This window comes from Antedon bifida, chromosome 4 (assembly GCF_963402885.1).
Source record: "Antedon bifida chromosome 4, ecAntBifi1.1, whole genome shotgun sequence".
In the NCBI taxonomy this organism is placed as follows: Eukaryota; Metazoa; Echinodermata; class Crinoidea; order Comatulida; family Antedonidae; genus Antedon; species Antedon bifida.
The window spans coordinates 22,034,905-22,057,860 of record NC_136229.1 but is presented as its reverse complement, the minus strand read 5'-3'; the positions used below and the strand labels follow the sequence as shown (position 1 = coordinate 22,057,860).

The following is a 22,956-nucleotide window of genomic DNA, read 5'->3' as shown; positions in this document are numbered from 1 at the left end:
TAACGGTAGATCTGGTAGCAACGTGTTGAACGGACAGCTAGTAGATGTATTAACTGGCTTTCTATCCGTGGTAACGGCACATTTCGTGCAGTTCATTCTTTTTCCACTTGCTGAATTTGCGCACGGCGCATTAAACGGTTCACGCGCGTTCTTCGTGACAACACGTTCGCTTTTAGACGAGCCTAACGAATGTGAGTCTACTGACGAAGTAAATAAATTTGGTAGTTTTGTCACAGATCCAAAACTACTCTTAATTAAAGCAGGAAAGTTTTCTTTAGCATCGAAATTAAAATTCAAACTTTCCGTAAAAGATGATCTTGTTTTTATTACGGTGTTGATAAACTTGGTCTTTCTAGCTGCGTAACTTTCAGCAATCTTCTTCTCTTGATGGCGAATTCGTTCAAGCTTTAGTTCAAGCAACCTACTCTCCGTCACATTTTCATATAAAATTACTTGCTTTAAAGAGGTTGGCAATAGGTTATGACGGCCGATGGTAACCGGAAAATTCGATTTCACAACTTCGAGCGATGGCTTCGACTTTGGAAACAATTGTTTGCAGTCCCATCTGTGTCCTCCGAGTTTCTTGTCTTGATCGTTTGTTACACACGGTCCCCAATGAACTTTGTTCCCTGGCATCTCAGGACACTGATAGGCCTATATTGGTCACTTCAAGTTATACTTGGTAGGCCGCAGGTGGAAGTTCCGGATAAGGTTTTACTAACAACTCTCCAAGGCAGCAACGAGATAGGCCTAATGTTAATTGACGAAATGGTGCCACATTATGCTTTCTTGGGTTGTAGGCCTAAAGTTTAGTTTAATGGCTTTCAAAATCGTGTAAGTAGGTCGACGTACATCGGAGGTGCCCAGCTTAATTATATTCAATATCTTCGCTAAGATCGAATCAAACGTAGTCTGCGACAGGTAGGCTACTCAGACACAGAGAGTATCTCAAATCTGAACATTGTTTTCAATATGAAAGTGACTTGTGACAAATAAAATCTAAAACTGACGCATTTCAACTTTTCATTCTTTTCAATATCAGAGCGTCAATCAAATTTAATTCTATAAACTTGAAAATTAATGATAAAAATGACCTTTCCTGTTTTACGAAAGCACAGCTTATGCCATATACAATATTATCAAATTGACGTAATTAAATCGATAACTAAAGAGTATTTTCGAAAAGTAGCCACGGTACCGTGGATTAATGAATAGACACAGAGGTTGGTATATTGTTAACAATCACTGTAATTGTTGTAGTTATCACACTTAGACATACAAATTGGAAATTGATATTAAAACGACTCTAATTGACAATGTGATTACGTCGAAAGAAAACTTGCCGAGTTACTAAATGATGTCATGTTTGACCGTCAAGTACTCTAACAAGACCTAAAGCTTTTTACTTTTAAACAGCAGATATTAAAGTACAGTACGAGTCATTGAATCATGAATGGCAAAGTGAATAAAGGCTATTATGAAGAAGTAGGCATTTAGGACAACATATATAATTACTCCTAAATAGCAGCCTAACTATTAGGAGTAATAACAGCCAACACTTATCCAATAACCTTCGCAATGCACTTAACAGAATCATCGATTTTAAGTTCGGGTATAAATATTTTGAACTTGAACGAATTAATTACTTTGTATACCACGTGGATAAATTACAACCATTAACTCATGACGTAACAGCATTATGGCAAGCACGTACTACGGATTGGTAAATAGCATACTGATAATTTGCGATAAGAAATTGGTGATTATTACACGTATCGATACTTGTCAGAGAGCGACATTAATTTATTCAGGTGCAAGTATAACAACTTGATAGACAATAGAATTGCTAAACAAACACTAATATCATCAAATTTGAGCCGACGTTCAGAAAAGTTCGTAAGGGACTCATTTCTAGATGATCATCTGACAAGCAGAATCTAGATTTACTATTCACACGAATGAGAAGGTAATTGATACGCGGTCTATTTATACGGATCGTCAAGCAATGTGCATACGTTAGTTAACTTGGATATATCATGACAATCGGTGATACGGAGACAGGTAAAGTCGCTGTAATGTCATCGGCAACAATCCAGCTACCTTGTCTTCAAGTATCACAGAAAAAGTTAGTTGCTATAAACACACAGACAAGTAAACGCAATGTACTCAGAGAACGGGCAAATAACAAGAACGACGAACGTACCGATAGAAAGCATGTCTTTGATTCTAAGGAAACCGTAAAAAAATGTTCGCATGGCAAAAGAGTCAGTCAAACCAATGAACGGGTTATGAAAGGAATATTAGTAAAACCTAAAAACTGTGAAATAGATACGAATTTATATTTACCCGAAATACGAGAGGGAAAAATAAAAAACGTCGAAAAACGATCACAAGATCAAAAGAAGATGCCGCGACGCACAGGACTTGAAGATATACTATTTAAACGTCTACAAACAGAAAAGTTAAGTACGCCGAGATGTAAGGTACATTTTGACGAAGATTATCACCATATTACTTGTACAGAGATAATGGAAGACGGCAATCCAAACCATCATATTACTTGCGTTAAAACGCATTTACAATTTTGTTCTCCATTATTACTGCTTAACAAAGTAGGACAGCATAATGTGAAGCATATTAAAGACGATAATGCCAAGTATTTAAATGAACATGAAGAGCCAATGAGGATCTGGAAACCGAAATTAAAGCAAATTTTATCAACTTCTTCTAAAACGCTTTATAACAGACAAAGTAAAATACATTTGTGTAAGTTTTAGATATCAAGTTGTTTTACAAAGCAATTAAACTACTACAGAACAATGATGGTACTTTAAGTACAGTTTATTTAATTAGCAGAACAATGCGAGGAAACCATAGACATAGAATACAATTTAAATTGATTTCTATTTTACTGTAAATATTATTTAATTAAATGTATAAATTGTATTATTCTGAGGGTCCCTAATAATCAGATTCTGCTGGATGGACAACCATTATTGTTTGAATAAAATAAATAAATATATTATACTATTATAATATTAATATTACGTCTTTTATTATTATGTCTATGGAGGCAAGCTACCATAATAATACTGTATTTTGTTGGATTTTAATTACTTACATCTGATCACACATAGTGATCAACTAATCATTAGTATTACAAGATTTATGTTAAATAAATGTTCTCAAATTGTCATTGTTTAGTGTTAATTTTAATCAGGGAAGAATTTCAATTTTCTCTGATTTTAATAAATTAATTATTAGTTCCAATTCTTGATAAATACACTTTTATAATAGAGTCTCATTTTTCTTGTATTCTCAATACTTATGTACGTCAGAAAATACATGTTATTTATAACAAAAAGTTTACTTCTAAAATATTTGAATTAATACTGCATAATTGAACATATACTAGCCTGTCCTGCTCATTTGGACAGCAAAGCATACACTCACACAAGTTAAATCTTTGGCCAATCGGTACGTAAATTCAGAATTCTCTCGGCGGTCTCTTTTTTCAACCTAAACACACCAACATCATGGAGAGCTGTCTCAGTCGATGCCTGGCTTGTTTGTTCGTTCTGGTTGTCGTGAAGATGTTTAAATAATAAATCTCTTAAAAGAATTGCAGTTCCTGCTTTCAGATTCAGTAAGAGACATGCTTCCTTTATCCTAAAATGTAAAATAGATTTCTTAAATAGGATAACAAGTGATATTCAAAACACATCTGTCTGTATTAAATCCCATCAATTACAGGCTTCTGATACAGTAGAATCCCTATTAATTTACACAGACGAGCAGTAACGGTAATGGTAATAAAAATATAGAATCTGTTATTCCTTATGACCATTTACACACAAGGTGGAGCAGACGGATGGTTTCCACTCAAGATTGATACAGATTCTAGGTGGAACAAGCTACACGGTTTTCCACTTACTGTTACCGCTCGTCTGTGTAAATTGGCCTTTAGGAGTGTCCCCTTGAGGGTCCCCTGAATAGAGGTTGGCCATAGTGTTAAAACATACATTACCTTTTGTTTATTTAATTGGAAAGTGTCCCCTTACTAGGAGTCTCTTGAAGGAGGGGTTCTACATAGCACCTACTAGTACTGTTGTTTTTTTCTCACACACCTTTTTACTCTTTTGAAACCACCTTTTCAACAATTTTAGTTACAAGCCAAATCATATCAATGCTATGTTATGTCAAATCACCCAAACATTCTAAAGCAAAACCTGGTCAGGTTATGGCCCATTATCTTGTCAAATCACACCACAAACAATCTTAAAACTTCTTATCTCATCCTATTAAATGTTTGTTATCATCTGTAAGCACTTGTCTATATTTGCTCAACTACAATACAGCCTAATACGTGTTGTTTTTATCAGAACCCAATCACCTTTATCTCTTTCATTTTGCAGGGGTTATCTCGTTAATTTTTGGCAACAAACTTACTCTTTGAAGTAGTTTTCAGGTCTTTGTGTGTAGGCACCAAATAATGGAAACAAACTTCTTGTCATATCAAATTGTAACTGAGCAGCTCCACCCTCGTTGAACTGGTTACAAAGAATCATCTAAACAAGAATATAAATTGAGGTGAGGCGAGTCTTGAGGACCAAAATGGCATTGCCAATTTATACAGTGAGCTTATTTAAGAAGTGGCGATCCAATACATCCAACGGCCACAAAATTGTTTATCCTCATGGCATCCTCGAAAATATTTTTTATTTTAAAAACAAAAATTTGTCAAAATACCTCTTCATAAAGGAATTTGTTAATCCCTTCTGCCATTAGACGCCAACATATTTTAAACAATGACAGGCATAATTGTTCTTGAAGAAGGTGCAGATTGTCTTTGACGAAGAGAAGCATTTCACACGCTGAAAACGTCACGGATTGAGCTGCTAAATCTTTGACTGAAGGTAACGAAAACCATCTAAAACAAGTAAACAAATTCTATAAATGTATACATTTTACTCTATGGTTTTACTAACATATAAACAAATAATCCTTACAAACAGATAGAGTTTTTATGCCTCCATCAACATACCCAAACCTTTCACCTAAAAGCAATCTATCAAATGTGCTGAGCTTTTTAAACTAACTTTATTTTAGATATGCAAGTAATAGCAAATTCATACTTTCATATTTAATATAGACTTGCACTGGATTTAAAAACCATTTAAGTGACCATAAGCCTATGCATGTGATGATACTTCTAAAGAGCAGATTCATAATTTTGTATTTAATTTCATGGACTTGTACAGTACAGGTAGTTTAATACATAAGTAACCCAAATATGATTGAAAATAAATAAATGAGGTAGGGACTACAACGTATTTATAATTTGCAAACTGTATATAAATACGTTAATTACTTTTCTTTCAAATAAAGTTTAGCTTTCGAATTTAGCTGATTAAAAATGCATGTGTTAATCTTCCTACACATATCCTGCTGCATGTGTTTATATAGCTCTATAATATCATCAAACACTGCACTCTGCATGGCGTCCAACTCTTCTCCGTCAAGACCTTTCGAGAGCAGGTTAATATCGATGTTGGCGCTACTGCTTTCTAAAGCTTGGTTAAATGCGGCCATGTTCTCGTCTTCTGCGTGGTGATATTGCAACTGTAGAAAAAACTGGGAAAAAATTCTTCTTGTTACTATACTGTATACTATAATCATATGCTCGAGTATAATCCCACCCACAATTTTATGTTTGATCTCAGACATGCTATATCTCATTCTATATGTTTCAATATCTGAGTATATAGTCCCAGCACCTAACTTTCTAAAGCTTTGTCTACACTATCAAACTTTATGTGACAAAACATGTGATGTGCCCATGTATGGTTGTGACATGGTCAAATATGGTAGTGTTATGACATCATCATGTCCATATATGGACACATCACATTTTTGTTGTCACATAAAGTTTGATAGTGTAGACAAAGCTTTAGAATGTAGTATCCAGGCCCCCTGGGACTACACTTGATCATATACTGTAATGTGATAGAAATATGGGAATTATGAGAATATTTGTGCTTATATACGATATTTAAATGCTATGTTTTTAAGTTACAGATACTTACTAACTGATCAGACCAGTCTTCAAGAACTCTTATCACGTAATTGACAGAGTTAATGATTGCACAATACACATTGCTGAGAGGGTTGTATGCTTCTTGCTTAGCAACTTGAAGCAGACGAACTCTAAAGTCATCAAGAAGGTCAAGTTGAAGAACAAGAAATTGAAGCTGATTGGTTGGAAATGGAACGGTCTTGTAACGATCTAAAAATAAATTTATTTCAGATTTTTTTTAAAACAATGTTTACAACCTAGTATTTACATACAATACAGAAAATACAGTTGAGACTCCAGTCTTTCGTTTGACCCTAAATAACACCAAGAGCAAAGCCGCATTTTGCTAGGAGATGGGTAGGTCAAACTAAAAGACTTTGAGCTTTGATTTGACCCTAACTCCCAGAGAAAGAGCGAATTTTGTGGTGGTAGGGTCAAAACAAAAGACCAAAGTAGAGCTTTTGGTTGTATATACCTGTTATAACTGAGAGTAATGTGACAAAGCTTTCAGCACATTGTGGCACCTTAAGATCATCCCCATCATTGATGTCTTTATACTGACAGCGCCATGCATCGGGGTCACTCAGTAGGGCATCAATCTTCTCAACAGCAACTGTAAACAAAAACAAGTTAAAGACTCAGAAACCATTTGGTTGATTTAAATAACACATTACCCATAACTATACAGATCTCTTAACTGTATTCATAAACATTCATTATAAGATCCAGTATTCTTTTCAGACTTACAATTTCTTTCAATTGCCAGCCATCGCTGAAAACAATCTGCACGAGTTAAAACATTTATACAGCTTGGTTGCCATGGCGGGTAACTATGGGTTACATGAAGCTCTGTTTCAAATGCTAGAAGTTCATCGATAAAATGAGATAGCAACTGATCATCGAAGATCAACTCTTGAACATCACTCTCAGCTTTCGAAACCAATACTTCAATCAGTCCACGACAAAATTCCATCTGAAAACATAGTTCCATTAGGTGACCATTATTAAACAACATTCAAAATCATGATAATATCGAACATTTATAGAACTCTCTTTACCGGAGTCTCACAGAGCAACATGACATAGGTGAGATTACAGGAGAGATTTTAATTGAAAAGGGGATGGAGTGTAATGGAACGAGGAAGTGGTTCCAGATCTCTGGTGCTTGAGCAAAGAAGCCCTTAGGCACGGAATTTAAAATTATGACATACAGTGTATAATAATGGTATAAAGCTTAATGATGATAAAACTTACCCTGGCAGATACATGTGACATTTCTTCTCTATCTAATATTGGTTGGATTTCATTATCAAGAAAATCAGCATGGTCACGAAGCCAAGCAAGAATTTGAGAAAAATAAAATTCAGGCTAAAATATAAGAAATATGATTTACAATCAATGTAAGTTGAGAAATGGTAAACAGAAGGTACATATCTAATGAGATATAGATAATTAAATTTAATTCTTGGTATGCAAAGTTGAACACATGTAATGTTCAACATAGTTTGTTTGGTGTTGTAGTAGACCTACCACATAGCTTTTTAATTGCTTTTTATCATTTACTTTTAATTTGATTATTTATATATCCTCTATATATCTTTTTATTTAACCTCACACGGACAGGTTATCTTTGACTTTTCTTGCTAATGGATTTTAAGAATGTTTTTCAGAAAACCACATTTATTTTTTAAATCCAGATAATATGGGCATTGACATTACTAAAACTCCTTTCTGAACTAGCATTTTAGCTATACCTTTATCGCACTGTCTTTATCAAATATTGTATATATTATCTATTTATTGAGAATCCTCACTTGATTTGCTTGGAATAAATTGCATAGCTTACTTTACACATTTAGTAGTTGTTTTATTTTATAGTTGCGCTAACAAAAGTGGTGACCCGCAACTTTAGTAAATTAGACAGAGTACAATCAAGCACTTAGTAATATTTCTCAAATGAGTAAATACAAATAACAAACCCTTTCTAGATTATTTGTTTGTTTCTTGCCAGAAAAATGAAATTTGAATCGTTTTATAAGTGGCTTGAGAAGTAGTTCAATTGGCAGACTGATAGGCTTCTGTCCTGCTAGGCTGCTGCTGCTTGGAGGCTTAGACTCTAACTCAAGGTCTTCACTATATTACCAATACATTATGGAAAATAACTATAAAAGGTAAATTATTCTTTATAAGTTCTAGCTGCAGTAAATTCACTCTCTAATGCTTGGTTCCCACTAGAGACGCAACACAAGGACTTAACGCAACATAAGTGAGTAGACCAATCACAAGCGATGGATTATTCGAACTGTCGCTTGTCATTGGTCAACATGCTTATTTTACGTTTATGTCCGTTGTGTCTTAGTGGGAACCACACTTTAATGCCAATTTACACAGATGAGCATTAATGGTAAGCGGAAAATCGCGTAGCTTGTTCCACATAGTATCTGTATCTATCCTGAGCCGAAAACGCCAGTCCACTCTGTGTTGTGTGTAAATGGTCATAAGTAATAACATAGATTCTACATTTTAGAATTACCACTCGTCTGTGTAAATTGGCCTTTATGGTACAATCTGCTAGAGCTGTTGCAGTATTTCTTTGTGTTTGCAGCTGTAAATCCACTGCATGACTATTGTAAGTTGTGAGACAAGTACTTAGGATTGAAAGTTAAGTACCAAACTACAATGCCATGCACAGAAAGGATACGGTAATTGTAGCTTTAGAAGTAGTGTAAAGAGTGTATCCAGCCTGCTTTGGAAGTCTTCTTTAGTTGCTGTGGGTTGCGGAAGTGATGTCACTTTATTAGCAATAAACGGCCAACCAACAGCAGTTGCTACTTCTTCGAACTCACTGAAAAAAAATGTAATAAAATAAACTACAATTGTACAAAGTACAAATATTAAAATGATAGAAAGTGGAAAATCCATGATTTTTTAAATAGAGGTGGGGTCTTAAAATTGTACTTTTGGGAGTGTTGACTACATTTCTTACCTAGAAAGTTTTTCTTTCAAAATCTTGTACCAGAACAAAATTGTTGAATTAACAAACTCAACTAAATTGCAGCATTTGGAATCTTGCAGCAACTTGCTGATTTCAACTAACGCTACAAAATGCTTGATAGCACTTGGCATGGCACCTGCTGATATTGATTGTTGAACTTTAACACTGTGGAACTGATATGGAGTTGAATTCACCAACAACGATCCTTGAATGTCAGAACTGAAGGGAAACAAATAGGAAAAAGCATTTAACTACAAGAAATGTATACTTTTGTACAGCAATGTAGGCCAATTTACACATACGATTGGTAACGGTAATAAAAATATAGAATGTTATTCCTTATGACTATTTACACACAACGCAGAGCTAACAGGCGGTTTCCACTAAGGATAGATACGGATTCTATGTGGGACAAGCTATGCCGTTTTCCGCTTACCGTTACTGCTTGTCTGTGTAAATTGGCCTTAAAGAGGATTGTTATAGCTACATCTCTGGTTATAAAAACAGTAGGTGTATCACATTAACCAATCACATTTTATTTTTAGAAAGTACTGTATCTTAACTGAGTTGTATGTTAGATTATACATATACAGTATGCATAGATTTTAGCCTTTTAGACCCTTATCTTATTTTTCCAGTAAGTATTGTGGTTTTTAAAAACATTAAGACGGAGCAGAGATGTACAGTGTAGTAGACCATTCCATATTTGTGAGGATTGAGAAATTGAGAACCCTCTTTCCAACCTCTGTCAGATGACCATTTGCAACTAAGGCTGGTTAGTTAGCTACCTGAGCTGTTGAATAAGTGCCAGCCATTTCATGTACTGCATACATTTATCAAGTTCATTGACTTTTTTCAATGAACTCCTCAAGTCTTCTCGTAGTGGTGAGCATTGTTCTAAATGAGATTGTACGTCTTGTTTTATTTTTGCATGTTGTTTTTTTAGTTCTGTAACTCGTTGACTGGCTTTACTTGCATCACGTAAAGCCTTCTGAATCTTAGAAGGTGTTTCTTGATTTGCAGATGAAACCTAGAAAATAATTATAAATAAAAAAGTAAAATTTATCAAGAACCAGGCCAGGTGGGTCTCTATCTTTAATATAAAAAATGCATACAATTTAAAAATATATGTATTGTAGTATATACCCACACCCTAATACTTTTGTATGTATTTTATTTTTAGAAGGTTTCAAAAGTTTTCTCTAGGCCCATAGGATCACTTCCTTTATCTCTATTCACAGCTACCTAAACAACTTATATTCCCGTGAATACCATATGAAATAGTTTGTAAACCAATATAACAGAGGCTTAGCTGAGGTAAAGTACTGTGTAACAAATCACATTAGTAACAAACGTAATGCATTACATGCGCTTCTAAAGATAAATTTTCTTCTTTAGCTAAACGAAGAAGTTCATGGGCTTTCTCTAACGATTTGATATCGGAACCAAAACAGGAATTTACGAAACTGGACACGTCGGGTTCAGCCATTTTCCTTATTTTGATATACCGCCCTCAACAATTGAGGGCGACAATTATATTTATTAATGGCGGCTGACGAGAATGGACCAGACGATGTTCCTGACTAAAAATGTTTCTTGCTAACTGTTTAAATATATTAGAGAGGTAAAGTTAGTTTGTGTAATGAGCCAGAAACCAGGGTTTTCCAGCTTCAATAAAGCGAAGAAGGAAAAACAACCGCCTCGGACCACTTTAAGCAGTAAGCGTAAAGAAGGTACACCCAGCAGCCCAGGAAACCCGAGCTCGCCTGGGCTAACGGTTCCATCAGGCAGCAGTGCTCGCCACATCAGCAAGGATGGGAATTCCCCACGAAGAAGGGCCCCACTGTTAAGTGAAAGTCAAGATAAAAAGGGTAATGATAGTCGTCAGTATAAACCGATTTCTAAGGATAATGAAGTACAAAATGCAAAAGGTGATGAGGCAAACAAAAAAAGTAAATCATCCCGCTCGAACGGTGATGATTCCTGTCTGGCAACTGTGCGAATTGGACCGGTGAAAGCAGCTACTGAACATGTTGAATCGAAGGACACCGGTATGAAAAAGGCAAATGGTAAGAACTATTTATACAATCAATGTGTACTGTTTTTATTTAGTATTAAATAGTTAACTGTTACTCCATTCTGTATCATCTTCTGGAGGGAAGGCAACAATTATATTTATATTTTAACAAATTAATAATTTAATAATTATTTAATTAATATATATTGTCCACTGTCACGAAAAAAAACAAACCCAAGATTTATAGTAGAATTTAGTACATTAAGTTTAAATAATTTAAATATTCATTGTCTTTTTTGAAAAAGTAAATAAATGTCAATTTGAATTGAATTGTCGAATTTTTTTTTAATCAACAAATAAACTTTTTTACAGATACAATCTTCAGTGACAATTCCAAGTTATCCATTTTGGTGCGAAGAGTAACTAATACTGAAACAAGCAAAGAGAGAAGACTTGATTCTGTACGCTCATTGAAAGACTATCTAAAGAGTCTACATTACACTAAGGTAAAGAATAAAACAGAATTAAATATTTTATTTCACCAACAATTGTAAAGATGTTTGTTATGCAGAAAAAATTCTTTTTCATCATCTCATCTGTGTGTGAAACTTTATTTAATTCAATTCAATTTATTCCGGTTTTTACATGAACAATACTAACAAGAATAACAAACATGCCAGAACTGGTGACTTCAAACAGCGAACCCAATCACTTTTGATGGGACGTCCCAGCCAACAGTGTCACACATTACATAATTTAAAATAATAGATTAATGAAAACCATAAAATGATTACTTTAAATTCATAATCAGTTCATATATGAAATTCATATATTGACTCATTAAAATTTCTTAGATTAATACTTGTACTACTGTATTTATCTTGCCTGGTGTAAAATAATAAAAAGGAAATAAAATATCAAGTATCAATTTAATATTAATTCAATTATTTAATATTGTTTATACTAATTGTATGTTTCCTTTCAGGAAGTTGCTAAGAATGGAGAGAATTTGCTGAATGTGTTATACAATGTAATTTGTGAAAGGTTAGTATTTTATTTCAGTTTTCTGAATGTTATTAAGGATATCTTTATAATGTCACAAAACTTTGAGATGGCCAATTCCATTAGGTTCAGGCTGTTGGTCCATAAAGCTGTGGCCATATTCACCAATCACACTAAAGATATTTCCCTTATTTCTCTTAACATAATAAATATTTAAGTATTTCCCTTAAATTTTGTTTAATGTTTCCTTTAGCCTATGTATGAATGATGAATATGGCCACAGGCCTTTATCTCAAGCTATGCTTCGTTGCTTTCAATTATGTCTTTATTCAATTATGGATGGAGTAAAAGCAGTTGTTTAGGCACATTCTTATTACTTATTCATGGTAAATTCTATTAATTTAACATGACAAATAAATATAATTGTATACAGTATTGATCTTAAAAATATAAAAGCACAATTATTATTATAACATGCCTTTTAATTACAGTAAAAGTTTAAAGGAAGCAAAGTGTCTTCTTGTTGATTGCCTTGTGATTACAACACATATATTGGGACAGAATGCAACCAGGTAATCAGTTATTTGTTTATCTTCTTTAATTACTAACTGTAGTATGTCATTCTAAAGATATCTAGAAATGATATCTGGCTCAAAATAACATCTTCTGTCCTAATTATCAATAGCACGTTATGATATAAAGTAAAAAAATAAAAGTAACACAGAATGTGGATTTTCACAGACAGGATTGACTCTCTCATGGTACTACCTTCTTCTATTTAAGTAATAACAAGTATAAGTTCCATAAGTAATTAGTGGTTCTAGCTGACAAGAATACAATCTACACATTTCTGTTTACAGGAAGCCAATCAAGCTTTGCTTTAAAAAAAAAAATTAAAATTAATTTGTTTTCATTTGGTATGTCTTTTTTTTTAATTTAAAAGGTTTTTCCAGTCGATATTTTCAAAACTACAACTTACACCGTCGGATGAAACCAAAATACACCTAATGACTATTGTATCAAAGGTAAACGTTTTTTTTATTAGTGTCCCAATGTTACATACATGAACATGTTGGACTTATTGGTAGTGATGTTGATTGTGTGGATGATGATAGGAAGGACATTTTTGTGGATGATGATGATATCATCAATGGCAATTTGAATGTGAATATATATTTTATGCATTTTATAGGCTTTGAAAGAGGATTGTAGCAAACAAGATTTCAAGCTGTTAACGTCGATGTTGATGAAGAACTTACAGAAAGTCTTGGAAAATATATTTTCTGCAGGTACACCTTTTGTCACAGTATATAACAGTGTGAATTGAAATAAGCAAAAGTAGTATATTTCACTACATAGACCATTAGGAAGTTCTCCCATAGTAGTAGAGCAAATTTCTCCATAATTATAATGAGATTACTTTTATTCCAGTACCATTTCTGTGCTTTACTCTTTCTTTAGACTAGAATCCTAAAAGAAGTATATTTAACTACATAGAACATTAAAGATGTATTGTCCCCCTAAAAAATATTTTTTTTAATTTTTTTGTTGAATATGCCATTTTAATATCACATAATAGTTATTCACTATGACCAAAAACTTGAACCAAAAAAAAAACATTTTCCACCAAAAAAATGTAATTTAAAGCAAAATATACCTAAATTGTCTGGAAGACAATGGTTTTTGGTTGAAATTAACCATTTCTTTTGTCTTTTTATAAGTGAAATAATTATTTTTGATGATTTTTTTTCTACAGAAGTGAATAACTTGATTAAAACTGTGAAATTGCCTATTCAAAATCTGATTTTATTAATCTTTATTTTTTCATGTTTTTGGGGGACAATACATCTTTAAGAACCAATACTTTCTTTCAAATTCCGTATAGAGCAAATTTCTCCATAATAAGATTTCTTTTGTTCCCTCTAAGAAGAACTTGGGTGTATATTAAAAAAAACAATGTTTTTTATTTAGATCTGTTGGTGCCTTCATTGGATGCAATTGGTGTTATTGCAAGTGGATATCCTGATGTGTTTGCTCCATATTTTAGGGTAAGTTTTATTATTTTCATGTCAAAGTTATTTGTAATTATTTTTACTTCAATAATAGTTAGTTTCAATGTAGAAGTTTTATAATTAGGTTATATAATTTTTAAAAAATACAGTAGAATAACTTTGACATGGTCTCTTACAAAAAAAAATGTATTAGGAAAATGTAATGTGATACTGACACACTGTATTGATGCTTGAAGGCCATGTGAAGACTATTATATTTATATTGGTTTACTTTATTTCCAGGAAACTGTTGATATTGTAGTGGGCTGGCACATTGATTCAACGCAAAAGAATTCTGTAATTGACGCCTGCTCAGGTTTGTTGTTTCATTTAACACACACACATCCATCAGTGACCAAATGGAATTGAATTGAATTACATTAAAACAAATTAAAATATCCAGTACTTTTAGATGTGTATTGCCTAGTTTACAAGTACATGACAAAGGTTATAAGTTCAAAGGTTATTTTTAATTCAGATTTGTTCACCTATTCTTTACAGATATTCTTGTAATTTTGCATGAATTCTGGGTGGCTGATTTGGCTTTCTCGACTACCTTACTTGGCCAGTTTCTAGAGGATATAGAAGGCTATGCAGAGGTAAGTTTAACAAAGTTTTTAAGGTTACACCTCCAACAGTAACTAAATACCTATTTTTAATTGTTATCAACTAAGTTGAGAACAATTTTGATCATTGTGTGTCAACAATGATAAGGCAAACTCTTTTGGAGAAGGAATTTGGATTCTTGACTCGGAAGGCATTGCTACAGTAGTCCTAACTCTACTGAGCTACTAATAATTTTCTTATTTAGTATCCCTATTTTAAGTCTAAAAAGGGCCAATCTGGGAAAAAATTAGAAACAAGTGTTTCTCAACTGATTTGAGTTATATAGGTTCTATATATCCACCAAAAAAAAGTTCCAGTTCATCTGGCCTGGGGAAAGCCGCCATTTTGGATTTTTAAAATGGCCGCCATAAAATACATATTTTTGCTCATATATCAGCTTCCACATCATGTATGGATATGATTTTGGTGGCAAAGTATATGTTTTGAGGGTCAATGAATCCAAATACAGCATTTTGAAGTTTACTGAATGTCCGCCATCTTGTTTTTCAAAATGGCCGCCATAAAATACAGATTTGTACTCATCTCAACTTCTACATCGTGTATGAACGTGATTTTAGTGACAAAGTGTAGTTGTGAGTGTCAAGAAATCGAAAAACAGCATTTTCGTAATTCACTCAATGGCCGCCATTTTGTTTTTCAAAATGGCCACCATAAAAATACAGATTTTTGCTCTTATCTCAGCTTCCAATCCATATAATGTATGGAAGTGATTTTGGTGGCAATGTATATATTTTGAGGGTCAAGGATTTCAATTACAGCATTTTTTTTAAGTTCACTTAATGGCCACCATTTTGTTTTTCAAAATGGTCACCATAAAATACAGGTTTTGCTAATTTCGTAGCTCATATACATAATGAAGACATGATTTTGATAACTAAGTCTATGTTTTGATTGTTACAGAATAAAAAATCAGCATTCTAAAATACAGAATCGGAAAGTGATCAGATCTTCTTATTCCATTTAGGACCAAACTTCATAGTTGAAGGCTTCTGCTCCACTGGCTTTAGATGTTGCTTTTTTTTAATACAGTTTGTTAAATACAGTAATAGTTTTAAAATTCCCAATCAAACTGGCACAACATATAATAATGACAACATTTATGTACAATCCCCTTTGTCTAGTCTCCGAGATCTATCGCTATTACAATCCTCATTATTACTATGTCAACGTCGTGAGTTAATCACAAGATCGAGTTCCATACTGATTACGACCAAAGAGGTACACAAGAAGATACCAGAGAGTGTACTGTAACTATCATTCGCGAGAAGAAACTAATAAACAAGATATTCTAAAGAAGTTACATAGACATGTAAAGATATTTTCCAAATATAAAGAGAAGCATGGCCAACTTGCAGTTAAAAGTACAACTTATGGATAAAGCAAGTAACATATCTTAAGAATACATGGTAATACACTGGGAGATCAACACTAGTCACCCTAAATGGTCTGCATTTATGTTTAAATCTAGCTGCTTATCTGCCATCCTAATAACCTTCGATCAACCAATGTGACGTAAAGTAATGCAAATAATTAGAGAAAGAAAACTGGCATTTGTCGTCAAACTCGAAAGATTCTTAAGAGCTTTCTGGGAAAGTCAAAAAGATATCAAGAACATTTAAGCTGTGGCTGTATCATTAGATGGTATAACTTTTTAGGCATGATTGTGCAATTGGGAGCTCCAGGTTCAGATATAGCATCTACAGTATGCTTTCATATTTGCAGCAGCTGGTCATGGCCAAAATGCCAAAAGTGGAAGGCTATATCTGGAAATGCTGAAAGACAAATTTCAAGATACATAAGGTTTTCTCTATTGTCATGTGCTCATGTCTGAAAACTGATTCTTCACCATTATAACACGTTGCATGATATCCATTCTTTTGGAACATCTTGTATTGTATGTATATGGAAATTTGTCGTTCGGGCATATTGGCCATCATGGTCAATTGTCCTATACTGTGTCTATATCTGGAGACAAAATGGTACATCCTCATCTCGTGTCATCATTATATGATACATAGCTGCATCTTCTAAGATCTTTAGAATATACAGCTCTCTTTAAAGTAGGTTATGCACAACTTCAAAACCTCAAGCCACCAGTATGTCCAATATAACCAAGAAAGCTCCTGAAAAGATAAACTCCTCCGTGTCTGATTATTATGACTGGTAGATGAGCAGCTAGATATACGTTTTCAGAGTGGCTGTACCATTGTATAAACTGTTGACATGTTAATTGGATAAAAAAGAATGATCGGCATAAACTATCGTCGATTTGTCCAGTTATCGCATTATACCTACATGCATAAATCCAGACCAGTTATGGTGAAGTAGTGTTAGTCCCCAGTGTATTAGGTAACCATACATTCAGTCACATAAGATATGTTGCTTTAAATTGCTTTATCTATAATGTATCTGATTGGAATATGCTTAACTAAAATTGGCCATGCTTCTCTTTAGGATTTGGAAAATATCTTAAAATGTCGTCTAACAAACTTTTTTAGAATATTTTATTTTTAGGTTCTTCATGCGAATGATATAGTTACAGTACATCGCTGATATCTTCTTGTGTACAGTATCTCATGGGTCCATAATCATTGTGGTTCCCATATATTATCACCAACATATTGACTTATTCTCGTCATCACTTTCCAACTGTATTTCAAAAGCTGAATTTTGTTTTTATTCTGTAACCTTCAAAACATAGGCTTAGCAAAATCATAATCATAGTAGCTCATAAATTAGGAAAAACCTGTAGCTTATGGTGGCCATTTTGACAATCAAAATGGTGGCCATTGAGTGAACTTCAAAAAGCTGTATTTAGATTTCTTGACCCTCAAAACATAAACATTGCCACCAAAATCACTTCCATGCACCTTCCATGTAGAAGCTGAGGTACGAGGACAAATCTGTAAATTTTATGGCAGCCATTTTTAAAAACAAAATGGCGGGCATTAGGTGAACTTTAAAATACTATATTTGAATTCCTTGACCTTCAAAACATATACTTTTCTACCAAAATTACGTTCATATGATGTAGAAGCTGAGATATGAGGAAAAATCTGTAAATTTTATAGCAGCCATTTTGATTTTTAAAATGGCGGCCATTGGGTGAAATTCAAATTAATGCTGTATTTGGATTCCTTGACCGTCAAAACCTACATTTTGCCACCAAAATCATTTCCATGCATGATGTAGAAGAGGAGATATGAGCAAAAACCTGTATTTTATGGCGGCCATTTTGAAAATCCAAAATGGCGGCTTTCCCCAGGCCAGATGAGCTGGAACTTTTTTTTGGTGGATATATAGACCCCATATGACACAAATCAGTTGAGAAACACTTGTTTCTAATTTTTTCCCAGAGAAAGTGTAAAATGGGGATACTAATTGGCCTTATTTTTGCTAGGATTTTGTGGTTGAAGATTCAGCAAGTAACACTGACATCCCACCACCAGAAGTATGCAAGACTAAGATACTGGAACTGATGAGGTAACATTTGATTATTCTTATGTCATGTGGGGTCAAGTCAATATATTGCTCTCATATAAAATGTATGAAGTCAATATGTTGCTGCTAGGAAAGAGAAAGAAATGTATTTTAATTCAATATATTGTTCTCAATAATTTCCCTAAGTAATGTATCTTCCGGTACTATTATAATTTGTATTGTGTTTGTTGAAGGGTGTTTTCAACTGTAATGCAAGCTTTAGGCACAGACTTCACACCAGCACAAGGACCACCTATCACTGAAGGCTACATTGTTGAGGTAAGTACACACTTAAATATGAATATGCAGCCAGATATGGCACTAAATCAATAGTCAATCAATTGATCAAATCAACATTTATTTCTTTAAAATCAAATCAAATAAATTTAATAGTGCCTTAACTAGAATTAGATAGTGGATTGTCACTTATATCACATAATATTGTTATTTTGTTTTGTAGATATTTAGAAGTCTAATAGTCTGTGTGAACATAACACAGCAGAGTCGATATGACCGAGTTGTTACATTTCATGGTAAGCATTCATTAAAATATAAGTAATTACTTTAATGTTCATAAATTAATAAACTACTGAGATGATAATCCTTCCCACTTTCTTTCAAAAGCTAATTTATTTTTCCCTACTGTACATATACAGTGTAGTAGCACAATAGCTTTTTAGTGCCTGCGAGGACCTGAGTTCAACTCTGGTGTACAAGTGCCAATATTTGCATTGGTCAGATGTTTTGCCCTACTCTGACATAATTTGTATTTTATATATTTTATACTAAATACAAAGCTACTCCACAATCGTTACAAACAATTACAATATTTGTCTTATCATTAATTTAATTATTTTTTCTTTGCAGCCAACCAATGTCTGTTACTGTTGTGCGAGTGTGTGCAGACTAATCTGTCAATAGCTGCTGCAGACCTACTCAAGCATGCTACTGTACAACTACAACTTCTACTTGAGAACCACCTTACTTTTGGCAAACCACTTAATATTCTTCTTGACATCATTCAGATAGTAAGAACATCTACTATAATCATTGAGTCATTTGTTTCGTTTGTTTAACACTTTCTCCACATATATAAAACATTATGATAATAATAATGATATAGACAAGTTTGATAAATAAAAAAGTAAAAACATGAGGGTGTGCTTGGTGTTTAACACACTTAATTTACTAATCACATGGGTTGGGTTTGTAGGTTGACCATTTGTTGTCATGAAGAAATATTATTTCTCCATGGTTATGTTCAAAGTTTCAATTTGTACAGTTTGTGCTGTGCCCATTTGTGGTATCAATTAATGATATGCTTTATATGGTTAAATTGTTTCTATGAGTTGGATCAGATTCTGAGTAATAATTTTATAAACGATTGGTTTATGATTGATTGATTTAACTTGTTTATAAAGGTGTTTGAATGCTGTACACGTGATATATCACCAGGCATCATCTTAGGCTTGATTGGTCCACAGTCTGTTGTACATCAACTCAGATACCAACCTACTAACATGGTAAAGTTACTGATTGTGTCTTTATATAAAATCTTTTCTTTTGCTGCAAAATACAGCAGTTGTATTGCACTCTGTCTCATTAATTGTAATTTCTTTTATATCTCTAGTACCTTTCAAATCTTGTGACCTTCTACCGAGCACTTCTGTCCATCAAGAACATACCTTCATTAGAGGCTGTTTACAAGTAAGTGGTTCAGTAACCTGCTGCTAAGCTTTGATTGTTCAGGGCTAGCATTCAAATCTATACGTCTGTCGTCATATTTACTATTGAGAATTTATAGACTAGCAAAGACACTCTTAAGTTGGAGAATTCTCCTATCTAAGTAAATACCACTTAAGAAAAATCCTTAATATTGACTTACTGTAAAGCTCTATCTACACTATTAAACACAAAATGGTTATGTACCCATATATGGACACCATGACATCATATCATATTTGGGCACATCATTCATCATCATTGTCAAACTACTGTAGTTTGATAGTGTAGACAGAGCTTAAGGGAAATATGGCCACTGGTGCCAAGCTTTATAATGTACATTTTGTTTTTCTTTCCAGTTGTATGTTAAGTGATTTGGAGATGGCATATAAGAAGTTGCTTGAGCTTGCTGGTAGTACAGCCAACATAAACATTGTCAAAAACAATTGTTTTTCTGATGTGGAGTATACAGAGGAGAAAGCAAAGATAGCAGTTATTCTCAACCTATCTGCTTTATCCAAGATTGCAAGCACAAAATCATCAATCATTGGGGTATGTAAATATTATGATGTAAATCTCCTCTATTTAACATTTTAGATGATTATTATTAGCTGACTAACATTCTAAATGAGCAAAATATAAAAGTCTTTGTTATTTTTTATTCAAGATCTGTCAGCTGATACTAAAACAGGCAACACCTTAAATCTGTATGTTATATTTTGTTATCCTTTTTTTTTCAGATGTGGGCACTGTCGCCTAATGTATTTGATCTTTGCACCCAGCATCTGTCATTAGCTGACTGGAAGATTGCAGAGCATTTCCCATCTGTTCATTTCTCATTGTTGCTTATTATATTTACACACTGTGAAAGGTATGTTATATTTTGTTGCATGGGTATAACTATAGGAATAACTAAATAAAATATGGCACACTGTTTTGTTGTCATATTCATAATGGAACTATTATCATTGATAGTGTTATTGTTATTAATTTAGTTTTTTATTGCCAAATAACTACTGTTTTTTTCTAGTCATGGGCACTTTGTAACCAGCTGTCTGCCAAGAGTTGGTGGTATGTTTGATGGCAGTCTTATGGCAGGATCAACATCCAAGACAAGTGGTTATCTGGAGAACATCTTGCAGTTACTGGCAGACATCCTTCCACATCCATCTCTCTCATTCGACTCAAGGTTTTTTATCTATCCTTAAAACAATTTAATTATGAAAACAGAAAAGACAAAATATATGTTCATAGACCTATGGAAATGGGCAGTCCTGACCTACCTTGACCTAAGCCGTCCACACCGTCTGGGAGACTTTGTGATGGCTTCTGTTTCACGACCTCTTGCCAGATCCTCCTATCTTGTGACGTTCTAGTTGCACTTGTTAGGGGTCCTTGGTTTCTTGATGTGCAGTCTGCCTTCACACAGTCTAAAGGCCCATTTACACTAGGACGACAACGATCGACGATAAATAGATAAATATGCATTTTTCATACATAAAACAAAAGAAATCTAAACAATTTTCATCCTAGAACTATATGAGAACCATCTATGCTGCCTTTGATGAAAATTACATTTTCACACATCCAATCAAATGACATGATTAGTAAGAGCAATAATATCGTGGCAATACAACGATGTTATTGTTTTTTTTTATCATGACGTCATTTGATTTGATTTTTAAAATATTATTTTTATCAATGACAGCATAAATGATTTTCCTATATTTCTAAAACGAAAACTTTTCTAATTTATTTTATGCATGGTCTCCCTCATTTTCTTTTTCCTTGGACAACTGCACCCAAAAGTAAATGGGCTATCCTTTTTATTTTTATTATTTTATCATACCACCAAGCACTTAAGCTTGTATTTTGTGTCATTGCATAAAATTGTGTTACTGTCACAGCTAAGATTTGAACCTGGAGCTCTGCTAATCTACCACCATAATACACCAAACAATGATGTTTAGGCTCAGTGCTACTATATTTAATAACAAATTATTAAACATTTCAATTCACAAGTGGTAAAATTAGTAAATGGTTGTGATTTCAGGTTGTTGTCTGTGAAGTGGATGTTTAGTCTTGCCGATAGTTTCAAGCAGTGTAAGGAGTTGCATCATATATTCACTTTCAAGAAGTTCCATGCTTCATTAGAGGCCCTTCTGCCATTAGGTAAATACAATTATCAGTTATGTGCAATGTAAAGCTAATTGTGAGGATACATCATAATAATGCATGTCATGTGATGCATAATCAACCAATCAAAGGGCAATATCAATATATATGAGCACTATTTTACATGTACTTCTTTAATCCACAGCATACCATGTTGATGAGAATGTATGCATAGGTGTTGGTCAATGTTTAATCAAGTTCTTTGAGTGTGGCCAGCTTCCGCTTGAGTTTATGCAAAGGTAATTGTTTGAAATTTAAACATTTTAGTAATTTAAAATAAATATGATCAAAGAATAAAGATCTTAAAACATGATTGGCAATGAAGCAAATAGGCCCATGGTTGAACACATTGAGTATATTGTAAAATCTTCTGTCTCTAGGTGTTTTGAGGTGAGTAAGGCGATGATTGTCAACTGTAAACCTACTGTACGAGCTGTATATCATGAGTTAATGTCTGTCATCCCTGCTGATATTATTTCAAGGTATGTATAATATGATAATATAAGAATATGATAACAATTATAAGCATGCAGTGGAGGTAGACCACTCCCAGTAAAATTTCCATGCAAAATATTCAATATAAATGGACTGTGGCTCAGTGTTTTAACATGCTTGCTTGCCTATTATTAACTTTATTGCACAATAAAAATACTATTACATATAGTGGCCAAAATTCATGTATTAAAAAAAATGAATATAAAATTATAGTAAAATATAGAAATATATATAAATACAAATATATATAAAAATATAATAAAAAAACATAAATCAGTATAAAAGCTCTATCAATGGTTACAAAAAAATGACACAG

At 33.4% G+C, this 22,956-nt stretch overlaps 2 protein-coding genes across 2 annotated transcripts in view; one reads left to right on the top strand and one right to left on the bottom strand.

The window, feature by feature from the left end:
• Positions 1-2,875: 2,875 nt before the first annotated feature.
• Positions 2,876-10,566, bottom strand: LOC144840784 (RAD50-interacting protein 1-like). The gene is made up of 13 exons (XM_078696812.1): positions 10,438-10,566; positions 9,860-10,101; positions 9,063-9,290; positions 8,778-8,921; positions 8,056-8,209; positions 7,331-7,444; positions 6,824-7,049; positions 6,552-6,689; positions 6,087-6,286; positions 5,372-5,634; positions 4,750-4,930; positions 4,450-4,568; positions 2,876-3,669 (listed from the first exon to the last, which is right to left on the bottom strand). The coding sequence occupies exons 1-13, from the start codon at positions 10,558-10,560 to the stop codon at positions 3,459-3,461; spliced, it is 2,343 nt and encodes a 780-aa protein (XP_078552938.1). The 5' UTR covers positions 10,561-10,566; the 3' UTR covers positions 2,876-3,458.
• Positions 10,567-10,636: 70 nt separating this feature from the next.
• The window catches only part of LOC144840774 (serine/threonine-protein kinase SMG1-like), a 49,989-nt gene continuing 37,669 nt past the window's right edge, over positions 10,637-22,956 (top strand). The window contains exons 1-21 of the mRNA XM_078696789.1: positions 10,637-11,140; positions 11,461-11,594; positions 12,074-12,132; positions 12,582-12,662; positions 13,034-13,115; positions 13,283-13,379; positions 14,062-14,138; positions 14,385-14,457; positions 14,643-14,740; positions 18,169-18,251; positions 18,443-18,527; positions 18,709-18,781; positions 19,116-19,276; positions 19,670-19,771; positions 19,879-19,955; positions 20,330-20,522; positions 20,711-20,841; positions 21,001-21,159; positions 22,024-22,142; positions 22,291-22,384; positions 22,526-22,627. Coding sequence (XP_078552915.1) covers positions 10,714-11,140; positions 11,461-11,594; positions 12,074-12,132; positions 12,582-12,662; positions 13,034-13,115; positions 13,283-13,379; positions 14,062-14,138; positions 14,385-14,457; positions 14,643-14,740; positions 18,169-18,251; positions 18,443-18,527; positions 18,709-18,781; positions 19,116-19,276; positions 19,670-19,771; positions 19,879-19,955; positions 20,330-20,522; positions 20,711-20,841; positions 21,001-21,159; positions 22,024-22,142; positions 22,291-22,384; positions 22,526-22,627 — 2,507 coding nt within the window. The 5' untranslated portion in view covers positions 10,637-10,713. The remainder of the gene's footprint in view (positions 11,141-11,460; positions 11,595-12,073; positions 12,133-12,581; positions 12,663-13,033; positions 13,116-13,282; positions 13,380-14,061; positions 14,139-14,384; positions 14,458-14,642; positions 14,741-18,168; positions 18,252-18,442; positions 18,528-18,708; positions 18,782-19,115; positions 19,277-19,669; positions 19,772-19,878; positions 19,956-20,329; positions 20,523-20,710; positions 20,842-21,000; positions 21,160-22,023; positions 22,143-22,290; positions 22,385-22,525; positions 22,628-22,956) is intronic.